The 19595-nt window shown below is 38.9% G+C and overlaps 1 protein-coding gene across 8 annotated transcripts in view; it reads right to left on the bottom strand.

Annotated features, from left to right (window-relative positions):
- XYLB (xylulokinase) overlaps positions 1 to 19595 on the bottom strand; it is an 83683-nt gene that overhangs the window by 6923 nt on the left and 57165 nt on the right. For all 8 annotated transcript variants that reach the window (XM_074869260.1, XM_074869292.1, XM_074869268.1 and 5 more), the window contains 3 exons: positions 7762 to 7820; positions 3566 to 3653; positions 1239 to 1333 (listed from right to left, as the gene is read on the bottom strand). In XM_074869260.1, the coding sequence (XP_074725361.1) occupies positions 1239 to 1333; positions 3566 to 3653; positions 7762 to 7820 (242 nt within the window). The remainder of the gene's footprint in view (positions 1 to 1238; positions 1334 to 3565; positions 3654 to 7761; positions 7821 to 19595) is intronic.

The following is a 19595-nucleotide window of genomic DNA, read 5'->3' as shown; positions in this document are numbered from 1 at the left end:
ACACAACACAGGCCATTGCTGTTAATTATTTTATCTTTTAAAATGAGGGGGGAAGGTTGAGTAAATGAGATCAGATCAATCAAGTTTAAATTATTCAATGTCTTAATATTTCTGAAGGGGACTTCTATTCGATTACTGAGCTCCTCCATCTCAGTTAATAATTAAATAATATGCTGGCAGGCACAATGCAGCATGATCATTTCTATTATTACTCATGATGATATCTGGTGCTTCACTACACATGTAGCTGGGAGTTAGTAGTTCTGGCAGATCATTAATTTCCCAGTTTAAATAAAAGCTTTAAAACCTTGTTGCCTGTAGTTAGGGCACATCCAAATGTCATAAATGGAGAGCACAAGGCTGTGTTGATGTAAAAGAAGTTTCTGCAGAGCTGAAGACAGAGTTGGATTCACCTTTGGTTATTTAAACTTGTGTTCTCTACGAATCTTACTATATTGTATTGTTTATTTATTACTGGACATTGTATTTCAGAAGCTGTTGTAAACTAAGGCCTTTGGCACCTGACAGCGAGAGGTGCAGGGCTGCACTGGAAGGCCTGAGACAACGATTCCTTCCTTGGTTTTACAAGGGCTGGAATGACATAGTTAGGAACAATGACTATTTCTTTTGCTTTACCTATGTGACCCCATAAAGCACAAGCTTCACGTTCAAATGCACCGAAATTCCCAGGATGGACATGGTGCCAAAGATTTGTGCCTACTGAATCCTCCCAGTTGGCACGCTTTCCAATTGGGAGCTACAAATGAAGATATACGATTGCTGACCACTGTTTAAGATCAGACAGGAAGGATTTTTGAAGATGTGTTCCAAGAGGCCAGAAGGCACTGTCACCACACCTTTTTCCATGCTGCTTGCTGCAAACAAGTCAAGATTATTTTATCAATATTATCAGTTACAACCTGACCATCCTGTATCCAAATTCAACCTATTTTATAACTTTTTCTGACCCTCAAGGAACAGATTTTGCTCTTTGATCACACCCAGTTAGAAAAAAAAAAAAAGAATTATTCTCGCACACCTGGATGGAGTGATCAGATTATTGCACCATTACAACACTAAAGATCTCCCAAAATCAAATCTATCTTTACAACAAGGAACAAGAATTGTGTACCAAATGTTTCTTAAATTAATCTATTTTACTAGAAGAATTAGCAAACCACTACATCTTGAAGAAGACAGGAAATGAAAAGAAAAATGGTATTCCCAAGCTTGCTCACCTCCTCAGCCCCAGCAGTTGGTGTAACAGCCAATCTAGGCTCCGGTGCTAATTTCACAACATCAGCCAAGGACACATTCATCTCAGCTACAAGCCCTGCAATGAGAATCACAATCCTGATCAATGCAAAAAGCACGATGAGGGATGTGCCTTGACTCCCTGGCAAATTAATACATTATATTGATCTTCTCTGGTCAGGTCAGCATTCAGGATTGAAGGATAAATGGCAGAAGATCTTACATTCCCACGCGCTAGCCCAGGAAGTTAGGACTCTCTGATTGAGTTTTTGCCAATCACTCAATTCACACCCTGGAGAATAGGTAAGCAGCAGAAATGCTATTCAACAATATCAGTAATTATTTATGGTTACAACAACACAGTAAACAGCAGTGAAAATACGTGGAAGCAAGGAATTCAAGGACAAAATGTGACTAAACAAAAAAAGGAAGTGAAAACACTGTCAAGAAAATAAGCTACAAATTATTAAATATATTTATATATAAGGAAGCAGAGTAATAGGGGAGTTCTGCTACTACTGCATTTTGCTTTGCAAGTGAATTGCAGCATTTCAGGAGTTTCTTGTACACCTGCTAAGAACCCCAGGCTAACCGTGGAACACCCTACTTGAAGACGTACACTGCAATATTATTAAGGAGTCCTTGCCATCAATATTTCATTTATATTAGTAGTCTTCACTTTTACTCAATTCCTTTGCCTGGCCAAGAGTGAGTCAGCTGAAAGCATCAATCAGAAATGCCATTTAGAAACATACACAGCAAGCCCCTGGGGCTTGGCTGGCAGAGTACCTGAGCTGAGGAGTTCCTCCATCAGCATGGCATCTGAAATCTTCACTCAAACGCTCTGTCAACCAAGCTTCAAGATTTCATATGCCAAACTGGCAGAGGGAATACACATCTTCCGTACATACAAAATATCTGCACAACCTTTAATGATGGCTCCACATTTCACATGCATTCATGGGCAAGGAATTTGCCTGCAGCATTAGGTGCTGGGAAGCTTCTGGTGACTTCTGAAGCAGCAGACAAAGTCTGAGTACAGAGAAAAACAGTTTGGAAACTTGGCCCCCCAAGATGGAAAAATAGTCCCATTGTGGCTTCAAACATACTGATAACCTAACAGTACTGTTTCCACTGTCCTGCAAAAGCATACTTTGCATGACAGAACCTTTGTGTCTCTTCTGGAAATAAAGAGGAGACCATGCTGTGTGCATTAAACACATCAACTCAAGTTTTGGCTGTGCAATTTTCTGTGCTGTTTTCAAATGCAAGAGAGCATGTAGTCTTCAGATGTTATAATGTGACAGCAGAATTTGCTTCTAAAATTAAAACTTGGCTCATTTCTTCTGATGGCTGATGTTATCTTTTCCATGCTTGTTGCAATCCCATGATCTTACATGAACTTGTACAGAAGCTATCCATGTCTTAAGGTCCAAATCCTAAAGCTTCTAATCAGAAAAACTGTGGCTAACAAAAGTTGGCCTAAATAAGGACTTTGGAATTTGATACATGCTTAGCTGTAAGATATTAGAAACTGGTTTAAAATACATAAATAAAATTTCCTGCCTGGGATTCAACTCTTAAATGGCTGATGGCCCACCCTTAACATACACCTGCATGCATTCATAGATCAAATTAATTAACATTTTAAATCTGGGACTTGGGCTGCTGCATTACAGTGAGTGGTGTAGTACAGCAAGCAAAATGACTGGTCAACCTAAGAGTATCCCAAGATTTACACTTTTACAAGAGAAAGTGCATACTTGAGCATGGAGCCCAGGACACCTTGCACATCCTTCATCTTGACGTTTAAAAGCTGGAAGATACATATAAGGTTTAATAACATTTACTTGGCCAGCAGTATTGCCGGTCCTGTTATCTCCGCCCTCTCTGATCTTCTTTGCTAGAATTGACCTTTTGTTTGGTTTGACCAGACAATCCAGCCTGGTCCACACACTGAGGCAGCAGGCTACACCAGCATCTTCAGGTGGCTGTATTCATCTAAGAGCAGCACATGGATTTAGCAACTTAACACATCAAGGTCCTAGATCTTCCCCTGTCAGTACCAACAGTTTCCAGGCCCTATTCCTTGGTTGAGAAGCAGGCACCCGACTTGAATTATAATGTAAATGTTATTCTTGGGCCTGATCCAAGCGTACTAAGAGCAAAAACCCCTCTTTGACCTGAGTCACCTTCCAGTCAGATTCACACAGCTTTATTCTCCCCTCATTTTCAGTAATGTTAATCCCAAGTATTAACCAACTGAAATTAAATGCCCAGACTGCTCAGAAGTATCTCCTTACAGTCTTACCGTGAATTGCTCTGTAAGCACTTCCTAAACAAGCAGAATTGGCAGTATCGATAGTGTACACCGGTGCGTTGAACACATCAGACAGGACCTGAGAAGTACCAAAGCATCGGTTATGCATGTCCATGAAAGACAAGGGATAAGCAATCCCCTATCACTGCTTAGGAAAACAATTAGCTACCGTATAACTCAGCCAAGCATTTGGGTACACACAGAAAGAAGCACTGCAGGCAACGAGTCCTGAACTTGTCACACACCAGGGTATTGGTACATCTGAGCTAGAGATATAACTGCAGCCAGGAAACAAAGTCTCATTTCTCTCCAGGTCTCTCTATTACAAATTCAGAGGAGTCTAGGTCCAAGCATCATCTCCCTCATAAGGCAAAACAGCCCATGCCAAAGACTTACAATGGGGCAAGGAGATCTGCTCAGGAACCCACAGCTGGTGCCTGTTTTCTACCATCATGCTTATGACTGAGCCAAGTGGGAAGGAAGGAAAGAGGAACCAGTCATGGCTCCTCAATTCTTAACTTTGATTAAAGAAAAGCTCCAGCAGTATGAAGGCCTGCTAAGCCTGTCTTCTACGTTCACCAGGAATTTTCCTGTATTCAAGGGATCTTTAGCTATGAAGATATACCAAGACACTTCTCAACTTGGCTTGAGCAATACAAAGAAAATTTTACAGGCAAATAATTTGTTACGGTATCCAACAGATACTAAAGTTATTCAACCACACATCGTTCTGCATTGAAATCGTCACCAGGCATCTCACACTCACTGAGTACGTGTGCTCTTCCCCACAGTGCATGTTTAAGAAAACAGATACAAGAAGGGGAAAAATGAAGACATATTTGGATAGGGACATAGGAGGTTCAGTAACTGTACTCCAGAAACATTGTCAACAAACTCTTTCCATTTTGGTTTCATCACCTCTAGGATTGCAGGTGCCCCTCAGGCTGAGCAATGCAAGAAGCAGGTAAAAATTCAGATTTAACATCTGCTGGTTTTGTTACTTTTGCCAAAGGGAACAGTGTATCACCCGATTTATAATCATACAATCAAGTCTAAAATAAGGCCAGAGCATCCAGGAATCCAAACCATTTGGATTAGTGATCTGCAACCCCAATCCAGGAATTTATAGCCCTACTGATCATGGGCCCCAAGGCTTCATAAAAGATGACTTACAAATTCAATCCATATATGCTATCGAAAAAAAATAGTATGTGACATTTCTAAAGGATTTTGCCTCTTTCTCTAAAAGTTTGTGGGGAATCTGCAAACTAAAACCTCTGAAAATCACCAATTTTTATAATTTTAAACAAAAATGGCTGGCTGCTAACTAGAATCCAATGGAAGCCTGAGCTTATGCATTTAAAACTCTCTCTTCTGGTAAGATAGCCAAGTCAGTATTGCCTAACTTTGCTTGCAAGCCAGCACTGAGCAATACATGAGCTTCAGTGCTAGAGGACAAATGGAAAATTAATCACGGTATCCATTAAAAAGCCCTCTGGAAATTTTAAGGTCACAGAGCGCTGGTTCCACTGCCCATCCTGCCAGCCAATACTACTGCATTGTTTTAGCACACTCCCCATCTGCTTCTTCATCTCATCTCTAATCTGTATTTCTTAAGTTTGAATTGTACGTTCTTTTGGACAACAGAGGTCTTTTTTGTTTTGTTTTGTTTTGCATCTCTGCACAGCCTTATACAATGCAGCTCTATACTGAATGTTAATAAGTGCTGTAATACTACAAATAATAACTACCTTTTGTGACAATTAAAATTATTCAAAGTTCATATATTTAGTAATTTGAAACTATGGTCTTTCTCATGAATAATTTTAAAAGAAACTGTTAGAGGTTTTACTGTTAAAGATATTTCACTGTGTTTCATGTGGTCATTAACCAAGCGCCACGTATGTTATAAAAAGGCTCCCAGAACCATGAAGAAAGCCACCCTACTATACTTTTTTAACAGATTTTCCTAAGTTGCCTCCTTTGCGGTGTAAAATATAGGAGTTAGTGAATGCTGATTAATTAAATGATAGTCTTTTGTAGCCCTGGAACAAATTACCCCAAATTGACCATGATAAGAGTGGAAGTTGTTATACTTCGTGCAACTGATATGGTTTCTGAAGTTTGGATTAAATTAAAAAAGAGGATCCAATTAACCAGTGATTGAATTAAATGGTTGACACTGTATTGATCATACTATTTTAAGACACCTTTAATGAGTTTTAAAAGCAGCTGTATTGTTACACGCGAATAGCAAGCACCACAGCCACCACTCTCCCATCCCCACAATTTTTCAGCTGTGTATATCACAGAATTACATGTTATAATGATGAGTGGTGTTCCTCAGGGGTCAGTTTTGGGACCACCACTGTTTAACATGGGGAGGGACTCTCTATCAGGGAGTGTAGTAATAGGACAAGGGGTAATGGTTTTAAATTGAAAGAAGGTAGATTCAGATTAGATAGAAGGAAGAAATTCTTAACTGTGAGGGTGGTGAGACACTGGCACAGGTTGCCCAGAGAGGTTGTGGCTGCCCGCTCCCTGGCAGTGTTCAAGGCCATGTTGGACAGGGCTTTCAGCAACCTGGTCTAGTGGAAGGTGTCCCTGCCCATGGCAGAGGGGGTGGAACTAGATGATCTATAAGGTCCCTTCCAACACAAACCATTCTGTGATTCTATGACAAGGTCATTCAGTTTCTGCCTTCATTCCACAGCAAGGAAAACCTACTGGCACCTAAATCGGGGATACAGCTTTAAAAACAAACTCATATATTAATCCAATCTCTTTCCTGATGTATCCTTCGTAGAATTACTCCAGCAGGGACCATGTTTTAAGCAATTAACCTATCAGTTAATTTTTCAACATCAAGTTCCTAAGCAAAATAACCAAATCAAATGAAGAGAAGTGACATCTACAGGCAAAACATGCCAAATTTGTTGTGTCCCAATCAGCTGTACAACCAATGGTTATACAAACAGGTGTTTTAGATGCCTTAGGAGAGAGTGAGCTTTCTGCTCTTTGCCCTTCAACCTCCAGCTCAGGATTCGTAGAGCAGACAAGTTTCCTTTCATATGACTGCAATTGTCAAAGAATATGGTACATAGTTGAGGCTGTCCTCTAGACTCTCTCTAGCTGACGGAAAGGAACTGGCATCTCCAGAAAGCAATTCACCCTGTGTTGACTAACTTCAATACCAGGACTCAGCCCAAGATTAAGACAGGTGCCTTTTGGTGTAAACATCTAACTCCAGGTTGTGTCTGCACCTCTAGTTAAAGGGGAGCTTGTCAAGGCAGTCAGTGGAGTAGAGAAAGCTCTCTGGCTCACCCAGAGGGAGACATCTACGTTTAATAAGTTAAAATACCATCCAGTTTCCTTTGCACTGTAACTGACCGGATCTCCCCTGACCATTACAGGATTGGCAGATTGTATACAGACATCACATTGCAGATGACTGGGTTCACACAAGATGAATCCCAACCCAGATGTGTAGTTCCATGATAGCAAAACCCAGATGAGAGGCCTCTCGCCATTCGTGAGGAAGGCTTTGCCATACCTCAGTGGGCAGAAACAGAGAGCGTGCAGTACACTGTTCTCAAGAAGACAGGCGAAGGATCTTAACCAGGGCTGGATGTGCAGCAACAGCAGCAGAAGAGGGAAGTGGGAAGAGGGGGGACAGACTGTACAGAAGCATAGCCTCCCCTAATATGTGACACAATGCTAATAAGTAACAGATATTCAGAACAACAAGGGTAGGGTTAGGGGGTTTATTTGGGGTTTTTTGTTTGTTTGGGGTGGGGTTTTTGAGTATTCAGCTCCAGCAAAATCCCCCTCCAACTTTGATCTGAATTACAAAAACTACAAAAATCTCAGGTACCATATCAAGCCTCCTCTTGATTTCTTTGCTGACTGATTTGATGTAAGTGATGAGACCTGGAAATCACCGGTGCTTCAGATACACATTCATAAAACTAGTCGAGTGTAAAAAAAACTTTAAAGTTCAATATAAAATCAGCATTGAGCTAAGTTTCCACACTAAACCTGAAGTAAAGCCCCAAAGACCTGCAACAGATTCAAAAGCCCATATCCATACCTTCCTGTGCAGCTGCAGTGATCTGGATTCAGTACACCAAAATAAAGGTGCAGATGTAACTGCAAGTTCAGTTCAAATTATTTAATTTTCTACTTACCTGTAAGATCTTTTTATTGTGAGATGCACCACCAGTAGCCAAAATCCTTGTTCTGGGCACTGCAATGCAATACAACACAACATATAGATCAGACTGAAAGTGCATAAGTGCATATTGTCAAGATTTGCACTACTGAACCAAGCAATGAGAACAAGGAGGTGGGAGTCAGATGGTCTGGGCTTTCTCTCTGTACCTCTAATTTACCTTCTGTAAAAAAGGAGGTAAGACCAATTACCCACCTTTCCAAGGCACATTAGAACACTTCCTTAGAAGAGGCAACATAAATATTGCAGATCTGTTATTACTATAGTGCTACCAAAGTCAGGGAGATTTGCAAAAGAGATATACAATAAGAAAGGCAGAGTGTTATTATACTACAGTTCTGGTTTGAGGTCAGATTGGTTTGGCTTATAGCTATATATACACAAACTGACAGATAACCTTTAAAATCAGCAGTATTTTCCAATTTATCTCCTCATGACGTTCACAGTCAGAGTTCACTGAAATCTGGGCAATCCCTATATGCCTGAATGACAAGGAAGTGTGTCAAAAGGTAATTACAGATGGTCTAAGTCACCAATAAAATAAAAAAATACCTGAATCTTCATCCAATGCAAAACCACAGCTTTGGGGGTGTGAAAAAAAATTATCCTGCATTCTTTAGTCCTTAAAGAAGCCCACCCTTCCTTCTCACATTCCTGAATGTCTGTCCTGTGTCATATCATAGTGTGCATGCTCCTCTGGAGCATGGCATGCAACAAGCCATGCATCTATCTATAACCACAATTCAGCAAGGCGTTATGAACACAAGTAATCCAGATGATCTCACTGAAATTCTTCAAAGGCTGAAAAAAAATGCATAAATACTTCGATATCATATATTTTAAAAATCTAAACACTTAATTAGCTTGATTTATAACAATAATAAGTGATACAATCATGTGTACCCTCCCAAAAGGGGAAATTTATTGTGGTTATTGTTTTGTTACCTTAACCTCCTTTTTAATAAAAGCTAATTTATTTCTCACAAGGCAAAGCTGGTCAACTTATACTGATGCCCTAAATAACTTATAGTCATTTATCCTTTCAAGTATCTTAATGACAAAAGCCCCAAAGACAGAATTAGAAACAAAGACAAGATGCAGCTCACCGTGCCATTTCTAGACCCACAGCTAGGTGCTCAGGTGGAGTCTAAGACCCAGACAAAGCATTGCATGGGGGACCCTATTTTACTGATAAATTTAATTTTATTTTCCTCTTTGGAGGATATTCAGTGATGCACAAATTGGGTTTTAAAAGCCATTAGGATCTCTGTCAATGTCAGTAAACAAATAAAACAAACAGCAGAGTGATTCCTCAGGGAAAACAAGTTTCAATTATACCAACACAGAGTGACAGATCCCTGCCAAGATTATCACAACAACATAATAGCACAGAAACCAGTGAAAAATAACTAGTAAGCCTCTGTTCCTAGAAACCAAACTGAACTCTACATGATTTGCCTAGTAGTTGCAATTCTGTCTTGCTACACCTTGTTGTGAATATAAATTCTTGCAGAACTACCATATCCAACATGAAAACACCACGTTTCAGAGACAGCCAGCAAGACAGAATGAGAAACAAACATGCTTGCTACACTCCACAACAGCTAAAACCAAAGAATAAGGCATGCTTGCTCTCCACTGCCTCTGGAAAGGGCCTTAATAAACTGCTGGGGTATCACCGTCAGGAAAGAATGGTGGACAACAGAAAAGTAGTAAAGCCAAACAGCAACCACCCCTGTGAAAACCACAAGCCTATCCTAGTTCAACTGCTTCTTGCATTTCCATCTGCATGCTAGCTCTGTGTCTTAGGGCTTCTGCTCCACAACCTTCCAAATGTTTCAGAGCTCTGTCAGTATATACTGCTGCCTGCTTTCACTGGCACAGTAACTGATGGGCCAGGTAGGGCTGATTTGTGCCTTCTAGCTGACTCCAATGCCCCTGTAACAGATAACAGGTTTGTATCAGGAATCGAGGACTGGACAGGAGACTTACTCCTTGCTAGGTCAGAAGATTCAGGTTTTGGCTACGTTGTCAATTTATGCCATAACTGCAATTCCGCATACTTCTATATAAATAAGTTACCACAAGAAAAGTAGGGATGAATTTACAGTGCATTAGCTATTCAATACAAACTGCTTATAAGTATGTATTTACCCTACTATTAGTTGAACTAGGTATCTACCAAGAGGGCAAACAGATCTCAAGTCTAGAAGTGCTTAACACCCTGATTATCTGCACAACCATCTTTATTCAGACTAATTCTTTCAGAGCAAAATACTAAGAATTGTTTCAGTATATAGCTAACCTACTTGATAAAAGAAACTAACTTAATTTACACTGTGAAGTTTCTCATGTGGGTTGGACATCTCAAGTTATAAATTGGATCAGCTTTTGAGTACGAACACACAGAGATACACAGTAAAAAAACCCAAAACACTACGCTGAAGCTACATGAAGGGCAAAACCATTCTTTCTCCTCCACTTCTAATAACTAGGATGGGTCACTTCACCAAAACATATCCCAGAAAGTAACAGCCTAGTGAACCCTAGCCATCACTGTCTGACAACAGAATCTGACCTGCTGTACTGGTGGAAGAGTGATCTTAGGTGAACCCAGTGCGCTGTTTCCAGAGGCAGCTCTGCTTGTGGCCAGAGACAGCAGCTTCCTTGGTTGAGTTTCAGCTACTTCTTAGAGATGAGGAGTAGGTCCCAAAAGAACTTTCTTGAATTTGCTGAATTTTAGGTTTACCTCTCATTTCAATCTTTCTCCAGAGAATGAGGAAAATACATTGATCACTGATTTCAGGGATTGTCTTTTTAATGCCAATATTGTGTGCTTTACTGAACGGTGGACATTTGCTCTGAGATGTGTAATTGGATACATCTCATAAATAAATAAAGCCAGCCCATCATTTATGTATACGGGGGCATTAACAAAGACATTGCTCATCCATCACTAGCAGTGTTCTCAGCCAGCTGTGTTTGAATCTGTCAGGAGGTACCATCTATCCTCTACAGCAGTGCAGAGAAAGAACTTAAATACAGTGTTACTAAAAACAAAAAAAAAACCCAAACAAACCACCAACTGTAGCAAACATAATTTGTGAATTCAATTCTTTGACAGTTGAGAGAATCAGATTTAAACATCTTTTAATTAAAAGCTCCCTGCATAGTACCTAACCAACCAGTTTATTTCCTTCCTATTTAAAAACTAATGATTTTTTAGAGAGCTAATACAGAATTTTAACCCTATCTAGCAAGCGCTTGCAGCTGCACATGGCATGGTGTTGGCCTGCAATATGCACATCTTTTACAGATTTATTATCTGCTGTGGAATGTGGCAACTGATCTAATGAAATTCAGTTAAAATAATAATTCCCACTGGACAGAAGGAGGATGGAAGACCCAAGTAAAGAAGTTTACTTACACAAGAAGATTGAGCATAAGGCACTTTCCCACACAAGGCGGAGAAGTCAGCCCACTATATATATGTTACTACTCACACAACCACCCCCATTCTGCCTTTGACAGAGATCCAGAAAGAATTGAGTGATATTACAAGTTCAGCTCCTGGCTCTTGTTTTCAGCCAAAATATTGCTTTCATTGAAAGGCACATAGGGAAGAAAAAAAAAAATCTGTCACTGAGAAGAGAGAGAAATTACTGTTATTTGTGTTCAGCCATTGTCAGTGGTCCCAAAAAGACTGAAGTCCTGCATCACTGTATATTTACAAACACAGAACTGATGCTTTCCCAGAAAAGCAAGTAGTTTAAGCAGATTAAGACAAAAGGTGGAAGGAAAAACAAAGATTTTAGAAGTGCAGACTCAAAAAGCATTGCCCAAACGGTTTCAGCAAGTGAGACAGTGGAACCAGTAACACAGGGCAAGTCTCTCCCAAGCAGTCAGACAACCCCTCTAATGGTCTTGGCACATAAAACCATAGCTATTAAGAAAAATAATCACATAAGCAAACTCACATCAATCAGAAGGTTAGTGCTGATAATTAGCACCAAAAGTCTGCTGCCACATCATTTGTGCAAGGAGACTGGAGGAGGAAATTCGGCCTCCTGTTCCACCAGGAAAGGGGTCAGATCAGGCTGCTAACGGGTCTGGATGCGAAATCGATAGGATGACTCCTGACCTCAGGGCTTTTGGATCTGGCTATATTTCAACTGGATGGTAACAATATGCCTGTGTCAGTCCAGAATTTTGCTGGCTCATGCTCCACGAAGTCCAAAAGCAGAATTTGACCTTCCATTCTGAGGCTGAAAACTCTTCAACTTGTTCATCTAAATTTCCAGCACTACATGCAGCCCTGGTTTGTATCAGGCACTTGCTGACTTTCAAAACTCCTAAAAGACATTTTCAAGGCTTCATCCAAACAACTTCATAACGTCTTTCTCATCACAACTGAATCCATAAATAAAACAGAACAATAGAACATGCATTCAAAAAGCGGCTGATTATGCACATGAACCCACGCCAGCTATAAGCATGATTGCGAATAACTGCAATTTACAATTTGCAAGCAACAAGAAAAGTATCAGCCCCTCCTTTATTTCTCTGATTAACTCCAAACACTATAATTTTAAAAGAAGTATTTTCTAGCTTTTCATTCAAGAAAAACAAAACAAAAATATATTATTACTTTGTCCCATTTATAAAACAAATGTTCCAAAATCATCCTCCTTGCATATTAACTCTCCCAAAATTCATGTTCATCTTTCTTATTCATATAAAAACTATGAAATTAAACTCCCGTTATGGTAAAAGGTTTCTCTTGTCTACACCCTTTAAGATATGAAAATGTACAAGGTACTGAGCGCCCTTTATATGCCACTGAATTCTAGGACTGGGTCCAAAGGCACTTGCTTCTCCTGCCTTATTGTGCTGCATCACTTCTGACATCCCCAAGTATTTCATAACAGAGAAAAAAAGATTGCCACAAACCAGCCTTCAGCATATTCAACAGTATCCATCTCATCCAGGCAAAAGTAATGTAAACTGAAACACACTCTTTTTGTTTCTTTTCCTTTTTTTTTTTTTAATTTAGACCAATACAACTGCCCAAGTGAATAAATTACAAGCTTGAAGCCAAATATTCAAATTCAGCCACCTTTACAATTCTAAAAACAATACAGTAATTCATAAAAGCTATTCAAAAACTATTTTTAGAAATGTTTCTGACCTTCACTTCGAAGTGTCAGCTAATTTATTAGCTAATTTATTACAGAGAAAAGCAAGCCATATTTGCCATATAGGTTGGCTGTTTTCTTACTTATAACCAAAGAAGTTTTCGTATTTCATAACGTGCTTTAATTTCACTGAGAGTTGCAATTGCTCAAATGCATGTCAGAAATTTTCCAGACATAGAATTTATTCTTATTTTTAAATGCAGTGCCTGGGGAAGAAAAACAACTTTTAAGGATAGAATTGATCATCAGCCTGTAAGGCTGCTGTAGTAGAGCTACTATCATACCAGCTGTAACTCAACAGGAGAAAAAAGCCTCGATTTTCTTAGCAGCAATGACAAACATAGCTAATATTCTCGACATTTATGTTACTTACATAGATAAAGTCTTTACAATGATGTAGGGGAGAACAGGCATGATTCTTCTTACTCACACTGCTGTAAGGCAAGAATAATACCACTAAAGTGAGTAGATGCCCACACAAGTGAAACAGAGTAGGAATAGTATCTGTAGTCAAGACTCATATGCTACTGATAGTCTAGGTCACCTTATGTTCTCAAGCACCTTCTAATAGCAGAAATAGTTCTTCATGAGTATGCCAAATTTGGCTTTCCTAAGACCTTGCTTCAATAAAGACAAAACTTGGTATTTCACAACCTGAACCTTAAAGACACCAAATCACCTAACTGAAAACCCTCTTAGTCAAACTCACTTCAGATATGAATTTGTAATTTAACATTGACTCAAAGCCTTCCCCTTTTTGATGGATTTCAGAAAAAATAAACATAGAAAAACAGGTACATAAATTCCCTCTTAACAGCACCTTAAATTACTGCAGATCACCCAAAAAATACACACAGCCTAAGACGTACTACAGGAAACAAAATCTACTCAAGATACAACCCTACTGACAACTCAACTTCACTGATGTCAGCAGAGTTATACAGCAAGGAAAATTTTGGTACGTGAATGGTAAAAACTTACTTGGGAACAAACAGATCAATAGTCATAACGCTGTTATAACATATACATTGACACGCTCGCAACAAGACCTCTGAAATATTTGCACTTCTTGTAGAAATACTGCAGAGCTGCAAGTGCTTATCAATTCGCTATGATTTTTTTTTTTTTTTTAAGGCACAGGTCTCTATTTGACAGAATATTTTGATGAAGCCTGAGATAAATTCCAATGGTAATCTATAAAAAGAAATTCCACAAAACAGCACTAGCGTTTACAGCAAGGGGAAAAGGCAGATTCAGACCAAACATTTTTGTAGATATAGGCTGAATATTTTGGAAAAATATTTCTTTGAAAGTTTTTAAGGAAAGAGATGAAAGATAGATTAGAAGGACCACTTAAAATCTGTTTAGTCAAGTCTGAAAATGTATTTGGGGAAAAGTCCTAGTAATAATGTTTTCAGGAGAGAAGTAATTCAATAAACCCTTGCTGTCTCTAACTTGCATAAATTCTCAGTTCTGAATTAATTCCTTAAAGAAAAAATAAGTAATATATCTCATTAATTAGTAAGGTAAAATGGGTTCATGTAACAATGGAACTGGCTTACATCAGGTGTAATTTTTTATTTTTTGGCCACTCAAAGTTTTCTTCTTTTGTTACCCAAAGTTTGGATATGGCAAGAACTGTGAAATTTTAAAATAGTGTGTGTTGGGGAAAAATACTAATCACCACACAATATATTCAGTGGTTGTCTAAACATCCATAAAGTAGCCAAGGCTACAATTAAAAGCTTAAGATAACAAAGCGCATCCTGCTTTGATTTACCCCACGTTTCCCCAATTATTCATAGACTCTTGGCAACACCTCTACCTTCACCTTTCACTTCAGAATTCCTGTCGTTCAGCAAATAAACATGAAATCTGGAACCAATGTTACAAATTAACGGATTCTCAAAAAATATTCTGAATCGGGTAGTACCAGTCTGAAAACAAAACCTACAGGAGATCCAAACTGGGCATTTGAAATCTAGCCATCACATCCAGCTATTTAATAACCTACCTACAGAGAGCTCCAAAAATGTAAAAGGTCAGAGTGGACCATCTGCTTAAACGAGATCACACCACTTTCACACAGTGAACCCACTATTCAGCCCAGCTCTGTATTCACTCAACTATAGTAATCTGAAGAAGACACAGAACCTCAGCTGAAGGACTCAAAGTGACAGAGAATTTACTGTGTCTACTGTTTTTTTCTTCATGTTTAATACCTTTAAAGTTAAATATTTGCACTCTTCCATACTTTAGATTTTTATTCTTTAAACTTATGGTCACTTGATCTTTGTGGCTTTAGCCTTCCAGTTAAAACATTACTATAGAACTGAGTTTCCCCTTCATGTGTTGGCACTTACAGACCACAGTTAAATTGCATCTTGTCTTTCTCTTTGATAAACTAAGGATATTAAGTTCTGGTACTGATTAAAAGGCATAATTTCAAGACCACAAACCACTCATGTTTAGTGCTGCTGGTATACTACCAGTGCCTAGCAGGAATGTCTTCACCACTAAAACCACTATTAAAAAAGAGCATTAAAAATGTCTACCCTAGAAGTATCTGATGCTGCATGCTGTCAGTTTGCCTATCCAAATATTTAGAAGGAAAGTGCCAGTTTATAAAAACTCCTGATAAATCAGAGAACCTTGCGCTAGAAAACTGCCTGGCTTCTTGGGAGAATGGTCCAGCTTTGAAGGTCTGTAGCTCCCACAGACACATGCCCTGCAGAGTCCTGTGGTAGGAGATCAGGTGTCCTATGGTTCCCGTCACAGGAAGCCCCAGAGTTCAGAAGGGCTCTGCACTGAGCTACACACCAGTGCCTCTGGGAACCCTGGAAATACAAGCTTACAATTCCTGCTGCTCAGTTCCCAGGACTGGAGGTGAGACATTCAGTCAGGAACATGCAAGATGTTCCCAGAAATTGTTTTCAAAAAAAAAAAAAAAAAAAAAAAAAGTCATTGCAGCATTTTCCACTGACTAAAAACAACAATTTTTGTTTAATGTGCTCTGTTGCTAGCACTGTAGCACAGCTCAGTACTTCTTAAAAATATTCTGACACATGAGAAATCTGTGCTTGAAACTCAGCAAAATATACACCCTCCCATGCCTATCACAACTCTGATGTGTATAATTACCACATGTGGCTTTACAGATCACACGTCAGTAAATAATGCTTACTACTGAGTTATTTAGAAACACAGAAGCCATCATTGTTTCAATTTTACAAACTATTTGTCCTCATATACAGCAATATTCAGACTTGCAAATCTTCTAGGGAAAAATAGAAAATTACATCGGCAAATCAACATATGACACCATCCATCGAAGGTTAAAATGAGAAAAGCAAGGAAGGAGATAAATGAGCCGCCCAAGGTCGCACAAAGTCAGTAGAACAACCAGGAATAGAACAAAGGCCTCTTCATTACTTAGATCACAAATGCATTCAATTCTGCATTAGTTAATCTGCAGAGTCTGTGCATCAGTAGCAAGACATGTCCACAGGAGAAAATATAATAATAATCGGCTGCAAGTTTAGCATTACCTAAAGCCACAGGATGTAATTAAAAGGTACAGGGTGTGATGACCTGACTTTGAATACCACTTGAGTGAAGAAAGGAAAGAACATCCTACCAGCTGTTTTGATTTTAGAGAAACCCAAACCACCACAAACTTGGGGAAAAATCAGTGTGAGATCTAGATTTGCAAACCAGATCTCTACCAGATCTCAAGACTACTCTGCTTCCCTCAGCACCAGTCTTTGCATCTTATCAACAACATTAACAGAAGTCCTCTAGAAAGGCAACAGAAAAGAGTCAAAGGCCCAAGTATCATTTTATTTTTGCAAAGGATAAGCCAGCTGAAAAACAGAAAAGAACTCACAAAACAAGGCAATTTGGGTGTTTTCTTTACAAGATTTCTCAAAAGAATTACTACAACTATTTTGGCATCCACAAATATTGCCTTCCTCTCCTAGTCCTGTAAGACTGTTTTGTGTTTGGTGCTGGTGAAGAATTTTTCTTCTTGATTTCTTTTTAATACTTCCTACTTCTCTCAACAGAAATAACCTACAGGTTGTAAAGTACTTCACAAGAATAAAATTAATTGATAGGATGGTGTACCTGCTCACAAAACACTAGGCTAAGGTAGCAGAAAATCTGTTTATTTTGTTTGTTCAATGAAGTTCCATGTGCCAAGAAGGGAAGTAAATATATTGAGTAGGAAACATTTGCTCCTTTTTTTCCCTAAAAAGCCACGCTGACCTTCTTTGTGACTGTGATGAGTTACTTCACTCCTCTGAACCTCTTTCTTTCTGTACCTACAGAATACAGCACTGGGGACCGCTTGTACCAGTTGAGGCTCTGAGCACTACTAAAGTCTTCTGTTATTAATAAACCTCCTGCTTTCCAAGTGGATTATTTATAAATGAATTTTGTGACCTCTGGCGGGCTAGAACTAAACAGAGAATACAGTTTTTTCCCCTTTAACTGAAACATAAAGGATACAGAAAGATGAATAGAAAGAAGCAATTAATATTTCCTAATAATTGTCATATTGAATGGGACAACTGCTACGTTTCTTGGGGTTTTTGCGCAGAAAGGTTCCAGGTAACTATTCATTCACAGGGCTGGGTTCGTGTAAATTGGATGCTGTTGCCAAGCAACTATAGGTGCTAAGGAATGAAATACAGTCTGCAGAAACCTAATAGCCTGGAGAGAAAAAGAACTACAATCTGAGATTTATGGCATATATAAAAGGAAAAGAGTCATTCTCCCACACACAAAGAACACAGATACTTTATTATAAATGTCCTTAGCGTCTTTTTCTAAGGCACAATTAAGCAATAAAATCCCCACTCCACCCCAAATCAAACAGGTAAATTCTTTTTTTTTTTTTTTCAATGTTTTGTTCATTAAGCTTTCTAGAAATAGATCTTGAGAAATTTGCTACCAAGACAAAAGCTAAAATTTAGCCCAAAGATCTTTCTTTTGCACAAGAAAAATGTTAGCTATACAGACATCACTGCAACTGCCAATCAGCTATCTACTCTTTACCTTCTTATGTTTTTATACCATGCTCATTAACATTGCATCTGATCATCAGAAATTCTCTTTAAGCTTATTAAGATTTTAAAATATTTTTAGCAAGTTAATTAGAATACATTAACAGAGCTCATCTGTGTTCACCCATCATGCATATTTTATTTTATTCAGGCAAATTGCTTTTAAATGAAATATTAGACGTAGGAAGGGTACGCTGTTGGGTACTGAACAATACAACCCCTTAGTACAAACATCCACTCCCAAACAACGTAATAACTTCATGCCACCGGAAAGTGGGGAGATTTTCTGATGGCAAAGGGGTTTCTTTAGTGCCTGCCCTTATCACAATCCCCTCCAGCTGGGGTGTGGGTACACGGACCTGGTGGATCATCCCAGTACCTGAACCATCCTTAGTTGCCATAATGTTTCCGTACAATTGATAAAAGTTAAAGCCGCAAGAGACCACTGCAATGGGAACCAAAGGTCCAGCTAAAAAGAAGGAAAGAACGTCTTCGACCCCTCACCCTGTAGTTCAAAGGCTTTTACAAATTCATGTTTGATGGAGTTTTTTTCTCCTGCTGACAATGTCTAAAGATATCATTTGATCTTAAGGCAGGCGCAATTAGAAGCTCTGGCATGGTGTGGCACAGGTTTCTAACAGGCAGAGATGCACATGTATTTGGCAGAATAGCAAGAACAGCTCACAAAGAACAAACCTGAAATACCCTTTGCTTTAGCTAGCATTATCAATTCCTCCCTTTAATGTGCATTAAATGTCACCAAATTCAATCACATAAAATTAAACAGTAGTTTATGAGGAAAAGGGAGACAGCAAAAACTACCTTGGGGTATTTTTGGCATGCCACTTGCAGAATTTCACTCAAGTGAGATGAAGGCCATCAATGGACACTGAAAAGTAACTACAATGCTACTATAATAAGACATTACTCAAGCTCCTGCTATACATTCATTCAATCCAGTCAAATATGACATCTTTGAAGTTGTTTCTTTAGGCTCCATACAGCCCAAATCCTTCCTATCTAAGGAAGAATGGAAAGTCACACTAATTTCATCAACAGTTCTCAAGCTAAGCAGTTACTTTGAGAGATCTGCATAAATGAAAGAATGAACAAAGTTTGTCAACCTCATGCTTGATTCAGATTTTGCACTCTTGCTGAATTTCAATTAACCTGACACAGATTGCAGAGCTCACATATTTGATTCAGATAGTAAAGAAAACACTCTTTAAAAAACCAACAGGTCTGAAGCTTTTGATGAGCGATCATACAATCCATATCAAAACAAACATTTAAATCTCAGTCACCACACATTTCACGATCTGCATCATTAACACTGTCTGGTTTGAGGGATTTTGCTAATCTCTTTTACAATCTATAACAGTTCTTTATCTCTGAGGCACTGATGCCTTTTAACCAATGATCATTATTTAGGCATGCTTTACGCCTGTAGCCTTCCCTGAGATGTTAATCTCTTTCATTCTAGAGGCTGCTCTTTTATGAGCTGCTGTCATACTCCCCATGTTTTCTCC

This window comes from Strix uralensis, chromosome 1, assembly GCF_047716275.1.
Source record: "Strix uralensis isolate ZFMK-TIS-50842 chromosome 1, bStrUra1, whole genome shotgun sequence".
In the NCBI taxonomy this organism is placed as follows: domain Eukaryota; kingdom Metazoa; phylum Chordata; class Aves; order Strigiformes; family Strigidae; genus Strix; species Strix uralensis.
This window is presented reverse-complemented; position numbering and strand designations above follow the sequence as displayed.